The 16,807-nt window shown below is 51.6% G+C and overlaps 1 protein-coding gene across 4 annotated transcripts in view; it reads right to left on the reverse strand.

The window, feature by feature from the left end:
• Positions 1-16,807, reverse strand: part of LOC308243914 (inner centromere protein-like) — a 59,212-nt gene that overhangs the window by 2,817 nt on the left and 39,588 nt on the right. For 2 of the 4 annotated variants that reach the window (XM_080659822.1, XM_080659821.1), the window contains exons 3-14: positions 16,548-16,661; positions 14,532-14,586; positions 13,796-13,913; positions 12,722-12,773; positions 12,212-12,347; positions 11,994-12,128; positions 7,217-7,326; positions 7,026-7,143; positions 6,524-6,637; positions 5,543-5,652; positions 3,677-3,755; positions 3,391-3,483 (exon numbers count right to left, since the gene is read on the reverse strand). In XM_080659822.1, the coding sequence (XP_080515948.1) occupies positions 3,391-3,483; positions 3,677-3,755; positions 5,543-5,652; positions 6,524-6,637; positions 7,026-7,143; positions 7,217-7,326; positions 11,994-12,128; positions 12,212-12,347; positions 12,722-12,773; positions 13,796-13,913; positions 14,532-14,586; positions 16,548-16,661 (1,234 nt within the window). The remainder of the gene's footprint in view (positions 1-3,390; positions 3,484-3,676; positions 3,756-5,542; positions 5,653-6,523; positions 6,638-7,025; positions 7,144-7,216; positions 7,327-11,993; positions 12,129-12,211; positions 12,348-12,721; positions 12,774-13,795; positions 13,914-14,531; positions 14,587-16,547; positions 16,662-16,807) is intronic. The other 2 variants (XM_080659823.1, XM_080659824.1) reach the window with 2 other exon arrangements.

Genomic DNA, 16,807 nt, shown 5'->3' on the forward strand with positions numbered 1-16,807 from the left:
GGCTCAGGGTCACTTTAAAAGTCACACCACATACACAGCCCTGACTCTTCCTTTTTCATGTTAAAGTAGTTGGAAATGTACTTCCACGTCGGCATGTCTCCTGTGAACAGCTCCCAGGACCCCCCTGGGAACCCCATGATTTGAAGCATCCATCTAGGTGAACGTTCAGCTAACTTCCCACTTTCCAACCCTCACCTATGCTGCACTGAAAACCCTTCCTCATAATACGTTTTGTTTGTAAAGCATTAAACTGGAAGTCACCTAACAGCTTGTCAACAGGCGCTGGTTAAAGAAATTCTGATACCACTAGCTGGTACACAACAGTCAAAAATGAGAGATTTACAAGTGCTGAAGTAGAAGTGTACAATATAAAAACAACAACAGGGGAGAAAAAAATATCTAGCTGCCAAATGTATGTATTAGAGTAAATGCTTGTGTCCTCCCCCCAAATCCCTATTAAGTCCTATCTCTCCACATGATGGTATTAGGAGGTGGGGCCTTGGAAGGTGCTTAGGTCATGAGGGTGGAGCCCTCAGGAATTTGATCAGTGCCCTTCAAACAGAGACTCCAGAGAGCTCCACCTCCCCTTCCCCGGTGCAAGCGAGGGCACAGCGAGAAGACAGCTGGCTGTGAACCAGCAAGGCGCCCCTAATAGACATTGAATCCCAGTCTCAAATAAATGTTTGCTTAAGCTACCTGGTCTATGGTACTTTGTTAAAGCAGCCTGAGCAGACTGTATGTATAGCCTGTGTCCACTTAGCACATGTATAATGTTTATACATGTAACAATACAGAGATACACACCAGACTCAGACTTTTCATCTGAGGTGCCTTTCTTTCACTTTATACTCTTTTATAAAGTTTAGTTTCTTTCTTTTTTTAAAACAAATTCCTTTTTGAGAATAAGAAAAACACATGTATCCAGAAGAGTAAAAGCTACTGGGCCACCTGTGTCCTTCATCTTTCTTTTTTTTTTTTTTAATAAATCTTTATTGTTCAGATTTTTACAATTGTTCCTCTTTTTTCCCCCCATAGCTCCCCTCCATCCGGTTCCCACCCCACCCTCTGCCCTTACCCCCCCGCCACTGTCCTCATCCATAGGTGTACAATTTTTGTCCAGTCTCTTCCCGCACCCCACACACCCTTTTCCCCCCGAGGATTGTCAGTCTACTCCCTTTCTATGCCCCTGATTCTATTATATTCAACAGTTTATTCTGTTCATCAGATTTTTTATTCACTTGATTTTTAGATTCACTTGTTGATAGATATGTATTTGTTGTTCTTAATTTTTATCTTTACCTTTTTCTTCTTCTTCCTTTTCTTAAAGAATACCTTTCAGCATTTCATATAATACTGGTTTGGCGGTGATGACCTCCTTTAGCTTTTTCTTATCTGTGAAGCTCTTTATCTGACCTTCCATCCTGAATGATAGCTTTGCTGGGTAGAGTAATCTTGGTTGTAGGTTCTTGCTATTCATCACTTTGAATATTTCTTGCCACTCCCGTCTGGCCTGCATAAGTTTCTGTTGAGAAATCAGCTGACAATCGTATGGGTGCTCCCTTGTAGGTAACTGTTTTTCTCTTGCTTTTAATATGCTCTCTTTGTCTTTTGCTCTTGGCATTTTAATTATGATGTGTCTTGGTGTGGTCCTCTTTGGATTCCTTTTGTTTGGGGTTCTGTGCGCTTCCTGGACTTGTAAGTCTATTTCTCTCACCAGGTGGGGGAAGTTTTCAGTCATTATTTCTTCAAATAGGTTTTCAGTATCTTTCTTTCTCTCTTCTTCTGGCACCACCATAATTCGGATGTTGGTACGCTTGAAGTTGTCCCAGAGGCTCCTTATACTATCTTCATATTTTTGTTTTTTTTTTTTTTTTTTTTTTTTTGCTTTTCTGGTTGGGTATTTTTTGCTTCTTTGTATTTCAAATCTTTGACTTGATTCTTGCGATCCTCTAGTCTGCTGCTAGATCTCTGTATATTATTTTTTATTTCAATCAGTGTATGCTTAATTTCTAGTTGGTCCTTTTTCATATCCTCAAGGGTCTCACTAAATTTATCCGCCTTTTCTAGAAAATTCTTGAAAAACCTTATAACCGTGGTTTTGAATTCTATATCCAGTAGTTTGCTTTCCTCCATTTCTTTCATTTGTGACCTGTTTCTTTGTCTTCGCATTTTGGCTGCTTCCCTGAGTTGATAGAGTGGCTTTGTGTGGTAGGTGTCCTATAGGACCCAGTGGCTCAGCCTCCCCAGTTACATGAGGTGGACACTCTTGGTGCACCCCTTTGTGGGCTGTGTGCACAGTCTTGTAGTTAAGCTTTGATTGTTGTTGGTATCCCTGGGAGGAATTGACCTCCAGGTCAATTGGCTGTGAGGATCAGCTGTGTCTACCCTGGGAGAACTTCTGTGCTGGAGACACCCTTATGAGGCAAGACTTGCTTCAGTGGGGCTTTGGTGCACACTGAGTCTGCTCCCTGAGTGTGTCCCTTATGGATCTGAGGAGTTGTAATCTGGATGGTCCTACTCTGACCCCTGCGTACACTGGCTCGTGGATCTCCAAGGAGGTGCTAATTTAGCCTCTGCCTGAGGCCACCCAGCAGAAGCTACAGAGAGATCTGCAGATTCCCCTTCTTTGTTTGGGGTTTGGAGGTGTCCAGATAAGGCCCAGCTGTGAAGCAGTGCAAGCTGCTGTGGGCCCTTGGGCCTTCTTTTGGATGTTCTTGGTCTCTCTGACTCAGTTTGTTAGGTAAGTTTAGATTTCAAAGGACCAGGCCATTCATATGCAAAAGCCTCTGTGCTCAGTTTGGATGTGGCAGTCTCAGGGCAGAGCAAACAGTAATGGCTTCCTGTCAGCCCTGCCCTAAGAGGCCCCTGGGTCTCAGTGTCCCTTGGTAATCGCTGCAAGCACCTCTGAGAGAAAGCCACCCTCGAGTTCCGCTCGCTGCCAGACAGTCCAGTTTCCCCTGTATGAGTCTGGGTCCCCAGAGTCTCACCCAGAACTGGAGTTCAGAGCAGTCGGGAGCTTGTGTCTCCCTCCAGATTGAAAAAGCCAGCCACGTACTCAGTTGCCAACCCTTTCCGCTCGCACCTCTCCATACCTCCACACTTCACTTCCGCAGCTCCTCTGAGTCTCAGTGTGCTTTTCTCTTTCCTTCTAGTTGTAGAATTTCCACTCAGCCAGCCTTCCTGTGGTTCTGGATGATGTCCGTTTTGTCTTTTAGTTGTAGTTTTGAAGTTGTGTGAGGCCGGAAGTTCAGGTGTTTACCTATTCGCCATCTTGGTTTCTCCCTTCCTCTTTCTTATGGTTCTTACAAATAGATGTGATCTGTGCCTCCAGCTTTGGGAAAAGAATAATCAGAGCTGGGGGCTCCTCTCTGCTCTGGTGCTTGGCCTCACCTGCACGTCCATGGTCGTGTTTGGCCCTTTGCTGGCCGCTGCAGCCTCCTTGGCTTTCTTCTCCTGCTCCTCCTGGAGGTGCTGCTGCTTTTCCTAGGACCAGTGGCCAGCCAGGGGTTACGGGCCATGTGAAGGTGCCCTCCCCAACCCTCAGGCAAAACCCACATGGCCAAGGAAGGCAGCTCCCGCCCCAGGAGCCACCAGATCAGGGCTCCCCAGCCCAAAGCTCAGCACAAACCCCAACCGAGCCCCACCACCCCCCACTGCCCACCCTGCTCCCCTGTACCTTTTTCTTCTTCTCCTCCAGTTCCTTCTGCAGCCTCTCCTTTTGCAACCGCAGGGCCTTCTCCCTCTCCTGCAGTTCCCTGAGGACCAAGCAAGGGCCTGTCATGGCGGGAAGCTGAGCCCTGGCTCAGTTCCCATCCCTGCCAGAGAAGCCGGGCCCATGGCACTGGCTGTAGAAGATGGAATGGCAGAATGGGCACAGCAGCCAAGAGTCCACAGCTGCGTCTGTGCCCCAAGGGCTGGAAAGCGCCCAGCTGGGTGCAGGGAGCACTCAGCTTTGGAGTCCACCAAATCTGGCCCCACACTTCCATTTGACTTAGTTAGGTCTGAGCTTCTGCCTTTGCTGTACAACAGGGATCCCAACACCTTTCCTCCAGTCACCACGAGAATTAGATGAGAAAATCTGGGTTACCTCGGCTCATCCTGGCCCACAGGGTGGACCTTGGGCCCCAAGCCTGGCGTAAAGCAGAGCTGGGCTGTTTTGGGGCTTTGGAGCCACCTCCACTTACTAGTTCGTGACTTAAACAAGGCATTTAACTTCTCTGCACCTGCCCCCCGTCTAGGAAGTGGAGCTGCTGGTTCCTATGCCACAGGCCTTTCAAGTGAGGATTCGACAAGAAACATGTATAGAGCGGGTAGCTCAGTAACCTCTAAGCTGCCAACCTTAACGACCATCGCACCGTCACCCCCATGAAGACCCTGGCATTGGGCGGCACACATGCAATTCTAAAACCACATCAACTGTCACCCCCCCGCCGCCGCCTTTGTCCCCCGCCCAGACTCCTGTCCCCGATTCTGCCATAGGACCAGGACACTTTTGTGTCAATCAAGAAGCACAGGGAGTCCTGACCAGGTATCTCACATGGTTAGAGCATCGTCCCGATACACCAAGGTTGCGGGTTTGATCCCAGGTCAGGGCACATACAAGAATCAACCAATGAATGCATAAATAAGTAGAACAACAAATCAATTGTTTCTCTATAGAAAATCAATAAATTTTTTTTAAAAAGCACAGGGAGATGGTCCTCATGCAGTTCAGCCCCCTGGCTTCCACCCCCCACTCCTCACTGGGCCCGAAGCCACCTAAGACTGGCAGGGACGTGTTGCCTGATGCTCCTCAGGCGGTGGAGGCAGGAGAGGCAGTTGCTAGGCCTGTTTGGGTATTCCCACCTCTGTACACACACGGGCACAGTTCTCTTCACCTACACACAAGCGGGGCCATCACAGGCGCAGATCCCACCTCTCCTGGCCAACAGTGACTGTGGCTTGTCCTCCTTGGCATCCCCATGATCTGGCACAGCCAAGCACAGCGTGGGCCCCAGAATAAGGCTCACAGAACCCACTGCAGAGACCTCTGCCTCTGAGAGCGGCAGACCCAGGCTCTGCTGCCATGGATACCAAGGGAGGCAGTTGGAAATGATGGGGGTTGGGGTGGGGGGGTCTGAGTTCTCATCACCACAGAGGAAGCATATTTAGTGGGGAGGGTCTGCAATGCACCCAAAGAACTCCTACTCAAATGCCCATGGGGTCCTGTTGAGCAACCCGCTGCCCTGCCATGTCAGCTGAGGACAAAATGAAACCAAGGGGGCAGCAGCACACTGGCTGGAGGTAGAACTAAGAGAGTCCCAGGTGAACCCGCCCATTACATCTTCCATCTCCCAGAGCCAACACCACATTCAGGGTCTGCCTGCTGCAGACCTCTGGGTGCTGAGCCAAGGGAAGCGTGATCCTCTTTTGCAAAGACCAAGAAAAGGGGGAACTGCTTTAGAGGACCACTCTGTCTCTCGTCCACACAAACACACGTGGCTGGACATCGCCCTGGCCCCCAGGGGCTGGCCCACCAGCCTAGCCCTCGGGGCTCCTTCACCTCTCGGCCTGGAGCCGCTCCTGCTCCCTCCGCTGGTCCTGTTCAGCCGCCTTCAGCAGATGCTCCTGCTCCTCCTCCTCCTCCTTCTTCCTTTGCTGCTCTTCCTCCTCCTGTGAACACAGAGTAAAGTCAGGGCCTCAGGCCAGGCCTGGGCTGGGCTGGACAGGCGCCAGAGGTCTGGGAAGGAGGGAGGGGTGGTTGGCAGGAGGCATCAGAGATTGTCAGGGGCTGAGCCAGGGTCGCCCCACCCCAGGAGCCACAAATCACCACCCAGCCTAAAAAGGCATCTTGTGGCAACTTCTTTTGCTGCTGCAGCAGAGTTAGTAGTTAAGTGTACAGACTGGAGCCAGACGCACTTGCTGTGATGCTGGGCTATCATTTTAAGCCCTCTGGCCTTGGTTTCCTCATCGCTCAAATGGGGACAAAAACAGTAATACCTACACCTCACAAAGTTGCTGAGTTTATACACATACCTAGAACAGTGCCTGGCCCTGAGTAAATAATCAACAAATTTAGCCATCCGTGTTATAACCCCAAAGACAGATTTGTGTTCCCTGAGGTCATAAGATGGACAGCTCCAAGGAAGAGGTAGGTCCCTACTCTTGTAGGTAGAACATCTCACCCTCACAACAGCCCTATCAAGTAGACACCACTGCTACCTGAAGGAACCAAAGCACAGAGAGGTCAAGCAATCTGTGCGGGGTCACACAACTAATAAGATAGTGAGAGCTGAGACTGGAAGTCTGGCTTCGAGTCCATGTGCCTAACCCTCAAAGTGCCACCTCTACAGACACACAGAGGCAGTACTGCCACCACCCCCATCTCCAAGGCATCTGTGGAGCCTCCTCAGGGCTGGAAGCCACAAGATCCACCAGAATGAAGCCAACAAAGCGGGGGATGCCCAGCAGTCCTCAGGGGCTGAGGCAGTGCCCATCCTGCCCCACCTCCTCCTCGATGCCCAACCCGCCACCTGCTTCGCACCTGTTGCAGACACCCGAGCCTCCGTGCCTCCTCCTCCTGCTTCCTGCGCACCTCCATCTTCATGGCTGCTGCCATTTTCTTGGCCTTCTCCTCAGCCAATCGCTCCTCCTTGGCCTGTAGAGCCCATCCATACCTGCCCATTAGAGCAGCCCTCCTCACTCAACCCCACAGAGCGGGTCCCAGAACTGTGACAGGCACCCATGCCCCTGCAAACCCGGCTTGTTCCGCACAGGCCAGGGGAGGGGGCACCTGGGTGCCTGTCCTGCCCGAGAGCATCAGCCCACCCACTCGCTAAGGGCTGCTGCTTACACCTCCCACCCTCAGCTGGGCTCAGAACAAACTCCAGGGCCCCTGGATGGAGACGAGAGGGGTCCAGGGCATCAAACCCCTAACTTCCCAAGGGGTCCAATTCTAATCCTTGGGCCACCAAGTTGGACCTACTTGGGCCCCAGCAGGGAACAGCCCACTGAAACCCGGACGCCCATCAGCCCATGGCTCTCACCTTCTCATTCTTACCCTGCGGAGCAATCTTCTGCTCAATCTGCTTTATCTTCTCCTCCCTTATTTGCTCTGCCCGCTCCCGGGCCTGCAGCACCTTGCGCAGGCGCTCCTCCCGCTTCCTGTGAGCACAGGGCAATCAGGGGGGTCCAGCGCGGCCTGGGCTGCACAGGGGCTGGGAGCTGTGCCACTTACAGCTTCAACTCCTCCAGCCGCCGCCGCTTGTCCTCCTCCACCTTCCGCCTGCGGAGCTGCTCTGCCTCCTCCTTCCTCCGCAGGTTCTCCAGGCGCTGCTGCTCCTTCTCCTGGGTGGGAGGGGGTGTGAGCAAGGACAGCCCAGTGCTGGGCCAGGGGCATAGCTGGCCCAGGACAACCCCCCAGGCCCACAGCCTCCAGCCAGATGGGCAGCGGCATCAGACTGCTTCTGTGGGCAGAGGCACCCCTAACACCCTCCACTGCCACCCAGACTGAGGCCTGGCCTTCCGTGTTTCTTCTCAGGGACCCTAAGGCCTCCCAAGGGCCGGTGTCACCAGTGCCTTCGACTTAGCCCTGCCAAATTGAGGGCACCACAAAAAACAGGTTCAAAATTGGATGTATGCTCTGAGGATAACTATGTTCAAGTGCTTTTAAAAGGACAATGAAGGCCCTAACCGGTTTTGCTCAGTGGATAGAGCGTCGGCCTGCGGACTGAAGGGTCCCCGGTTCGATTCTGGTCTAGGGCATGTACCTTGGTTGCGGGCACATCCCCAGTGGGAGGTGTGCAGGAGGCAGCTGGTCGATGTTTCTAACTCTCTATCCCTCTCCCTACTTCTCTGTAAAAAATCAATAAAATATATATTAAAAAAATAAAATAAAAGGACAATGAAGAACGAGATTGGGACTTCATTACTGTGCTTTGTAACCTTTTTACACTTTGTGTGTGCTTTAACAAGTAATCACAAACATTCTCAAGACAACTGGGAAGATAGAAAATCTCAGCAAGTAGATCCAAAGAACAAAATGGAAATTTTAGAAATAATAATTAATAACTGAAATAAATTCCGTGGGTAGGTCCAAGAGCAGATGGAGAAGACAGACGTCAGTCAAACATGAAGATAAATTAGTAACGTGTATCCAACCTGAACACAGAGAAAACATATGGGAGAAAAATTAATAGAGCCTGAGGCAGCTGTGAGATGACACCAAAGCGTCTATCACTGGTGCCATCATTCCATAATGGGAAGAATTCAACGCAGGGGAAAATGTGGGAAAATAATGGCTTGGAAACCCTCCAATTTGGGTAAAAGCTATAAATTTACAGATTCGTCGAAACCCACATAGCAGGATAAATCTAAGGAAACCCATGTCTAGCCACATCATAACCACACAGCTGAAAACTTAATACAAAGGAGAAAAATTTTAAAAGCAGCCACAAAAAGGGATGAGGATGGAACAATGATTTGACATTACTTAGGGGATGAGGGTGGGACAATGATTTGACATTACTTAGGGGATGAGGGTGGGACAATGATTTGAATGACTGAAAACTTCTCCCCAGAAACAATGGGTGCCAGAAGGAAGTGGCACAACATTGGTAAAGTGCTGGAAGGAAAGACTGTTAACCAAGAGCTCTATCTGTATTCAATGGCATTATCCTTTAGGAGTGAATGAGACCAGTGTCAATGTCCTTCAGAAGTGAAGTGAGACCTTCTCAAATAAAGAAAAAGTAGAGAAGTTGTTGCCAGCAGACTCCTTCTCAAAGAATTGCTAAAGGAAGTTCTCCAGACAAAAAATAAATGATACCAAAAGGACACGTGAAACATCAAGAATGAAAGAAAAAGAAAAATGATAAATATCTGGGTAAATATCGCTAGGCTATTTTTTTCCTCTAGAGTTCTTTACAATGTTTGACAGTTGAAAGAATTATTATGACACTGTCTCACAGGGTAGTCCATGTATGAAGATGTAACATGTAAGAGAAGAATAGCACACAGTGGGGAGAGTAGTAAGATTTCTATATTACAATCGAACTGATATCAATTCTAAAGTGGCTGTGAAAATTAAGTATGTAATGCAACCAGTACAAGACTGCAAAATGAAATAGTCAAAATCACAACAGACAAATTAAAATGGAATACTAAAAACGTTCAAATGTTTGCAAAATATAGATTTTACTGTATAATTTTCAACATAAACTTCACTGTATAATTTTTAACACAAAAAATTTTTTTCTTTAAGACGGAGGAAGAAATAGAAGGAAAGAGAGATGACCATGAGCCACAGAGGCTGAGCAGGTACAGGAAGGACCGGGAGGAGGGCGCTGGCCTTTGGGGGCTGCAGCAGTACAGCCGTGTCCACAGGGCGGGATTAGGGGGCCCTTGGCTGGCTCTCATTCTCCAATGGCCTAGACCCAGAGAAGACCAGCAGGAGGCTGGTCCTCGAACCATCACACCACCTGCCCTTCTGTGAGGAAAGCAACTTGGAAGAAACACCCAGTGGCCCAGAGGTGTTTCCTGCCCTAAGAGCCCAACAGACTCCTGCTTTCGACAGGGATCAGCAAAACAGGTTTTCGTCTCAAAACTTGAGAGCTAAAATTTCCCAGCATTGGGCAGAAGACTCATCCTGTTGCACTGTGAATTTTATAGAAGACAAGAGTTGTTCATATCCTAGAATGTACTTCCCCTCTGCCCCAACCTTTGAAGGAGGGCTGGATGGTCCCTGCTCCCCAGAGGCCACCGTCACAGCCAAAGCAGAAGGAGGGAGGAAACAAAAGCGTCTGCCCCTTCTGCCTCCAGGGCAGCCGTGGGCAAACTACGGGCCAGATCCGCCCGTTCGGCTGTTCTATCCGGCCCGTTCGGCTGTTCTATCCGGCCCGCGGAGCCGAAAGAGCAGAGGGTTCTCTTGCTCTCCCCTCCGTTCCTTCACCAGCAGCAGTGTTAACATGGCAACGTCGGGGAAACACAGCCGCAGCTCCTTCTTCTGAGTGGGCGGATTTATATCCACCCATTCAGTAGAAGGAACAACCTCTCAATCTTCCAGAGGCTCCTTGTAATGCCCTCCGACGGGTCTCCCGACATCACCCTGGGAATGCATAGACACGTTATCGTGGTGATGTAGGGAGACACGCCCCTGGAGAGCACAGTATCAGAGCATTAGCTAAAAAGGAGACCAACAACACTGTTCCCACTGAAGTTGATGTTTTAAAGACCAAAAACCTTTCAACCCAGTCTACATTGCCATCTACATCTACGTCCCGGGCATAATTTGGAAGTTGCACTAAAGAAAATGTTTAATTTACTGTTTACACATTTTGTTCTTTTCTATTTGTTTTAGTTTTAAATTATTTTATTATATTTAAGTTTAATTTTAAAGGCTTTTGTACCTTTCCTTGGTTAGGCAATTTTATTTTGCCTTTGCCATCTTCAATATAAGGTATGTTATTGTGCTATGATTCCTTCATTTTTTGAAGTTTCAAATTATAATAATTAGTGTTTACATTCTTCTTGTTAAAATGTTTGAAATGAATAAAACTATTGAAATTAAAAAAAAAAAGACCGTACCCTTTTATGTAATGATGTTTACTTTGAATTTATATTAGTTCACACAAACACTCCATCCATGATTTTGTTCCGGCCCTCTGATCCAGTTTAAGAACCCATTGTGGCCCTCGAGTCAAAAAGTTAGCCCACCCCTGCTCCAGGGGCTTCAACCGAGCCATCTCCCTTCATGCCAAGCCCGGTGCTGGATGCTGGACACGTTCCTCCCTGGTTCACCTAATCTCTGTGAGGCGCCAAGGAATCTTATGCCCAGAGATTAGAAAATTAGTCCAAGGCCACAAGGCTCTTGTGACCTAGTGAGGACCCCTGGTCTCCTGAGGACTGTCCTACCCTCACCAGATGCCCTGGGCAGGGACCTGGGCTCCCTAAAGCAGGAAAAGGCCGTTTCCTAGACCTCTCAGCCATCCCATGAGCCCTGCAAGGCCCCACTCAGTCTGGATTGGCACAGGAGTTCCCTGTAGGATGAACAGTCTGAGCCTGGTTCACTGCTGTGGGCCCTGGTGCCTAGCAGGGGCCTGGCAGAGAAACAGGCATTAAGGGCTCCCTGCCCACTTGCTGGCATATTGGAAGGTAAGCCATTGCCACGGCCACCCAGAGACCAGCTTCCTTGCAGGAGAGACAAGTTCAGGGTCCACCTGTCCAACTGCTCGGAAGCCCCTTGACCTGCCAAGTCCCACGGCTGTGCTGCTGCGGCCCTCGGGCCCTCGGTGGGGGCAGAGTCCTCCTAGTAGGAGGCCCTTCGAAGCACCAGTGGGAACTTAGCAATGAAGCGGCTGCAGCTTTGCAACTTGGGAGCCTGAGAGCCATGACTGGGGCCAGCAGATCCCAGCTCTCTGTGGCTCCTTGCTCATGGCCGGTGGCCCAGTTCAGCTCTGGGTTGTCTGGGAAGAGAACAGCTTCTGTGGCCTCCTTTTTAGAGGCCCCTGCTGACAGTTCCACCCTCAGTCACCTATCTGACCTTCAAGCAACCATTGCTCTGCCCTCCCCTCAGGGTGGTAGCTCAGGTGTGTGGCCCAATAAATTTCAGCTCAGACCCTGAGAGGAAGCTCAGGGATGGGCAGGAGGGAGGTGGCTCATCCCCAACGAGTGAAGGTGTCACAAGTATGTCCTATACCTTAACCCTCAAGGCACTGGGGTGTGGGATGGGTGGTCAAGATGTGGGCCTGCTAAGCCAATTCTTCAACTTCCAGCCCAGGGATCACACTGAGATGGCCAAGCCTCTAGGCCACAGTACAGAACCCAAGATGTCAGGACAGTCCCCAAATGTCGAGGCAGCCCATGGCCGAAGAGGCCCGAGCAGGCCCTTGACCAGTGCCAGATCACACCTGCCTTAGCGCAGACCCACGCTGCTCCCAGCAGCCTAGGGGCCATCCAGGAGCCTGCAGCCATGCAGCCCCACTCTAGCAGAGCTCAGCTTGGGGCATGGGCTCCCTCACCTTAGGGTCCACACGCAGGGGAGTGTTTCGCTTAACGAAGGATTTTATGACCCTGCTGCGGGAGGCCGAGGTCGGGGTCATGAGCATCTGGTTCCTCTGCATGGTGTGCAGGAAGGTCCGGACAGGCTGTACCACCTGCAGACGGGACCAGGGTCAGGACCAGGGGCGGGACTCAGGAGCGGGGCAGAGGCCCTGAGGGCAGGGTGACGTCCACTCACCTTGCTGGCTGGACAGGGCGGGGAAGGGGTGTTGCTCCAGGGGAGCTGCAGCTCCTCCTCGTGGAGCTGCTGCTCCTCATCCAGCTCACTCACAGCTTCCTTGTTGTTGAGCTTTCTTCTGCAGTTGTGCTTCCTCCTACAGGTGAGGGAGGCAGCAGTGTCACAGGGCTGACCCCGGGGACCCCCACCACTATGAAGAAAACTGGGACCAGCCCATAGGACTCTATGCTGCAGAGGTGGGGTCTCCCCTGACTGACCCTCCACTGCCCAGGCAGACAAAGGGAAGGGGCCAGTCCAAGGTCACATGGCCAGGAGGACACAGAAGGATGGAGTCTAGGATCTGGTCACTTCCTCCCAGGCCAGGCTCGTTCCCCAGCATCAGGCTGCCTCCTTTATTAGGTCAGAGCACCAGGCCCCTGACCATATGCCCAACCTCCTCAAGAGGACTCGAGGTTCATGCCCCTCTGGGTCCCTCCGAATAGTGGCCCACACCCCTTCCCAGATACAAACATGATACTCTGGGGTGGCTCCTCGGGGCCATCTGTTTGATGGATCTTGGCCTCTGTGAAAAGAGCGATTTCAGTGAGGGAGCAGTGACAGCATGGAGGGTCGGAAGGGGCCCACGGGTGGCAGCTGGGCAGGGCTCTCTCCTGGCAGACCCCAGGGTGACCAATGGCAGAAGCATCAGCCTTAGCACCACTGGCCTGGGCAGATCTGTGGACACCCAGAGCCAGCACGCAATCCCCGGCCCATGGACTGCTCACCCCCCAGCCTGGCCTCTGTGATGGGAACTATAGGACAAACCAGGACCTGGCCACCTCTAACAGAGCTGGGGGTGCCTTTCAGGAGCAGAAGCCTGTGGAAGGTGCAAGCTCTAGCAGACCCACGACGAGCTTCCAAATCCCACCTCCTGGCCCTCTCAGCTGGAGCTGATGTGACAGGAGGGGAGGGTTCCTATGCAGGGTCCCCTTAGGGGGGAGAGGGGGCCAGTCCATCCATTTTGTTTCACTGCCAGGACAAAGCACTGATCCTTCCCCTGTCCTTTATTCCAAAGGGTCCTTGCAGCCCTCAGAGAGCTGTGTGGCTGGCATGGCCATTGTCCCTGACCCGGGGTCACAGGGAAGCCGAGTTCAAGGCCTCGCAACTACAGTGCTCTTCCCACCAGGGAGACGTGAGCTGGACCCAGGCACCTGTGGCAGACTGGGGATGCCAGAGCCCAGAGCTGGTGGCACTCCGTTCTCTGTAGACAGGGACCCACAAAGGTGAGAAGTGAGCCAGTGGCAAGGAAAAATCAAGACCCCAGCACACAGCTCCTCCTGCTGCCCCCTGGAGTGGCGTTCCAGGCCTGCCCCAATTCAAGCCCCTCCCCCCACCCCCTTCCCCGTTTCCTGCACCAACCAGCCAAGGCCACTCACATGACACTTGGCAGCAGCTCCAGCCAAAAGGTGGGAGATGGGTCTCATTTATCTTCAGCTTATAGCCCAGAAAAATGTGGCTTCCCTCTCCCCAGAGAGAAAATCCTACCGAGGCCACCAGGCCCACATGCTGCTAGGTGTCTGCACATGGCAGGTCAGGAAGACTCACCTTGCTGCCCTACGGAGGGCTTGTCCTGGCCACCGGCCGCAAGCTGCGAGCCAGGCATACTACTGGCAATCTTGGGGGCACCTCGGGGCCACAAGGTACTCTCTTCATTCTTGGGGACCTGAGGGAGGAACCAAGACTTTAGGGGTCTACCCACGAGGCTTGCAACCAGGGCAGCAATGGGCAGGGGCAGTTTGTCTTGGGCAATCCCCGCGAACCTGTCCCCAGGTCCCCTTTTCTATGACTTCTTAGGGAGCCAAAGCAGCCCAGGCTCATTTCCCCACCTAGTCCTTCTCCTGTTGCTTCTACTATCCTAGGCCCTTCCTTGTTTCTTTAATTAATGTACTCTAAAATTAAAAATAAGCCCTAGTTGGTTTTTTTTTTTCGGTTTGGCTCAGTGGATAGAGCAGCGGCCTGCAGACTGAAGGGTCTCAGGTTTAATCCAGTCAAGGGCACATACTTGGGTTACAGGCTCGATCCCTGGCCCTGGTCATGTGTGGGAGGCAACCAATCAAGGTGTCTCTCTCACATGGAAATCTCTCTCTCTCTCTCTCTTTCTCTCTCTTTCACACACTCCCCCTCTCTTCCACTCTCTCTAAAAATAATTGGAAAAATATCCTTGGTTGAAGATTAACAGAAGAAAAATAAAAAATCAGACTTTAGGAGTCTGCACCTGGGGCTCACAGCACAGAGCACAAGCTCCAAGGCCCTCGAGCCCTCCCTGGCCTGCCTGCCTTACCTCAGGCCCAGCCTCCTCCATAGGCTCAGCCTCCTTGCTGGGGTCCTCCTTGGGGCTGAAAGCAGAGAAGGAGATACTGTGAGCCCCCCAGCAAAATCGTCCCCACAGGAGGGCCGCCTCTAACCCCTGGGGTAGAGACCCTGGAGGAGTGCATGGCAGATCTCGGCCAACACTCTGGTTTTACAAATGAGGAAACTGAGGTCAGGGAGGCTGACCACACGTTCCTGTGGTTAAAGCCATTCTCGAACCTGCGCCCTCTACCCAGGGCCAGTGGGTTCCGCTCTCCTCCTGCAGGGGCTCTCAGCTTCACCATGTTTGTGGGCCACTCCTATTAGTGAAACTGTTGAGTCTGAAGATACTGAGGTGAAGGCATGTGAATAGTCATCGTAGTCAACTCATTCTGCGGGGGACAACTAGCTGGGCCGGAGTGCTAGTTCATCCATTTACCTCCCCTGTGATCCCGGGCAGGTTATAGGAACTTCCTCATCAGTCAGCTCGGGTGATAATAGCATCAGCTGAAAGGGTTGGGGTTCCTTTCATTAGCTCACATAGGGCGCTTAGGAGAGTGTTTGCCGTGTACAAAGGGCTCTGTCACTTTAGCAGTTTTTATCCTCATCAGATCCCAGCTCAGAGGACCATGGTCCCAGTGGGAGCCACAGAGGAGGACAGGCAGCTCCGAGAGTCAGGACTGGCTGCATGAAGGCGCTGGCGTCCTGACAGGTGGGACAAATGTGGGGAAAGGTATCCCTGGCAGAGGGAACAGCTTGTACGGAGACCCTTAGGCATGAAGCCCCTCAGGCGTGAAATGGCAAGTGATGGGGCTGCTGGGGCTCATGTGTCACACAGGGGCTTGGGCTTGATCCCACTAATGTGGAGGCTGTGGCCCTTGATGGTTGTTGGGAAGTTCCTGGCACTTTACAAAAAATGTCCAAGAGGGAAGGAGGGAACGAGGCAGGGAGACCAGCTCAGGTCAAATATAAAGTGAAGGGCTGCCCTGGCCGGTTTGGCTCAGTGGATAGAGCATCGGCCTGTGAACTGAAGGGTTCCGGGTTCGATTCCAGTCAAGGGCACATGTCGCTTGATTCCCAGTGGGGGGTGTGCAGGAGGCAGCCAATCAATGATTCTCTCTCATCATTGATGTTTCTATCTCCCCCTCCCTTCCTCTCTGAAATCAATAAAAATATACTAATAAAAAATAATAAAATAAAAATAAAGTGAAAGGCTTGGAGGCAGAAGACCAGGGTTCTAGCCCAGGCTCTGCCACCCCTTGCCATGAGACCCTGGGCCACCCTCTCTGAGCCTTAGTCTCCCAACCTGTAGCTTTGGGATGTCAGTGCTCACCGCACTGCTGGGAAGATTAAATTCATAGAACCTCTCACTGACTGAGCTCACACTGTACCAAGCATCTGCTACAGGCTTTGCTCATGTTATCACTTAACCTACAAGCCAGTACGGTACTGAGAAGCAGGGACCATTCTCACTTTAGATTTGAAGAAAATAAGGCTCAGAGAGGTGGAAAATTAACAAAAGGACATATAGCTTAAGGGGCAGAGCTGGGGTATGTACCCAGGATCTCCTTCCCCAAGACCCAGCCTCCTTTGCTGGTGGTCTGCAGCCCACGGTCATTTCCATGGGGATCATAACAAGCAGAGCCCAGGGGCTGAGCAACAGATCTCCAGGGCCACAACTGGTGGCTCTTGCCCAAGCAGAAACTTGGATTCTTTCTTCTCCCACCTCTGGAAACCCTTCCCATCCTCCAAGGCCCAGATTAAACCACCCGACCCTAACATACACAGACACACACACACTCTGGACTCCAAGGTCTTGGGTCATGCTTTGTTTCCCTGTAATAATTCACCCCCAGCATGGCCCACATGGCACCCACCGCCACTCCTGCAGGCCTCTGCTCCCAATTCACACCTGGGAATCAAACTCTCTTGCTGGGCACCAAGCCTCCAGACTCCATCTGCCCAGCTGACCCTCCCCTGGCTAGTGGCAGCCCCCGGCACCTCCTACCTTTTCCGGATGGGGTTTCTGTTTGCATCCTGAATGTTAGCAATCCTTCTCTTCTTCCCTCGGTTCTTCTGAGAGGTCGTTTTGGGCATCAGCTCCGGCTCCTTGATGAATTCTCTGTTTGGTACAATAAGGGTGATAACTGTGGTTGCCTGGAACCACTGACACCCTCCCTTTCCCAGCCCAGCCCCTACCCATTTCCTGGCAGTGACAGGTCAACTTTGGGTGACTAGCACCAAGTGAGTCCTCCCAGAGATGCAGCA

This window comes from Plecotus auritus (genome assembly GCF_963455305.1).
Source record: "Plecotus auritus genome assembly, chromosome: 3".
Classification (NCBI taxonomy): Eukaryota; Metazoa; Chordata; class Mammalia; order Chiroptera; family Vespertilionidae; genus Plecotus; species Plecotus auritus.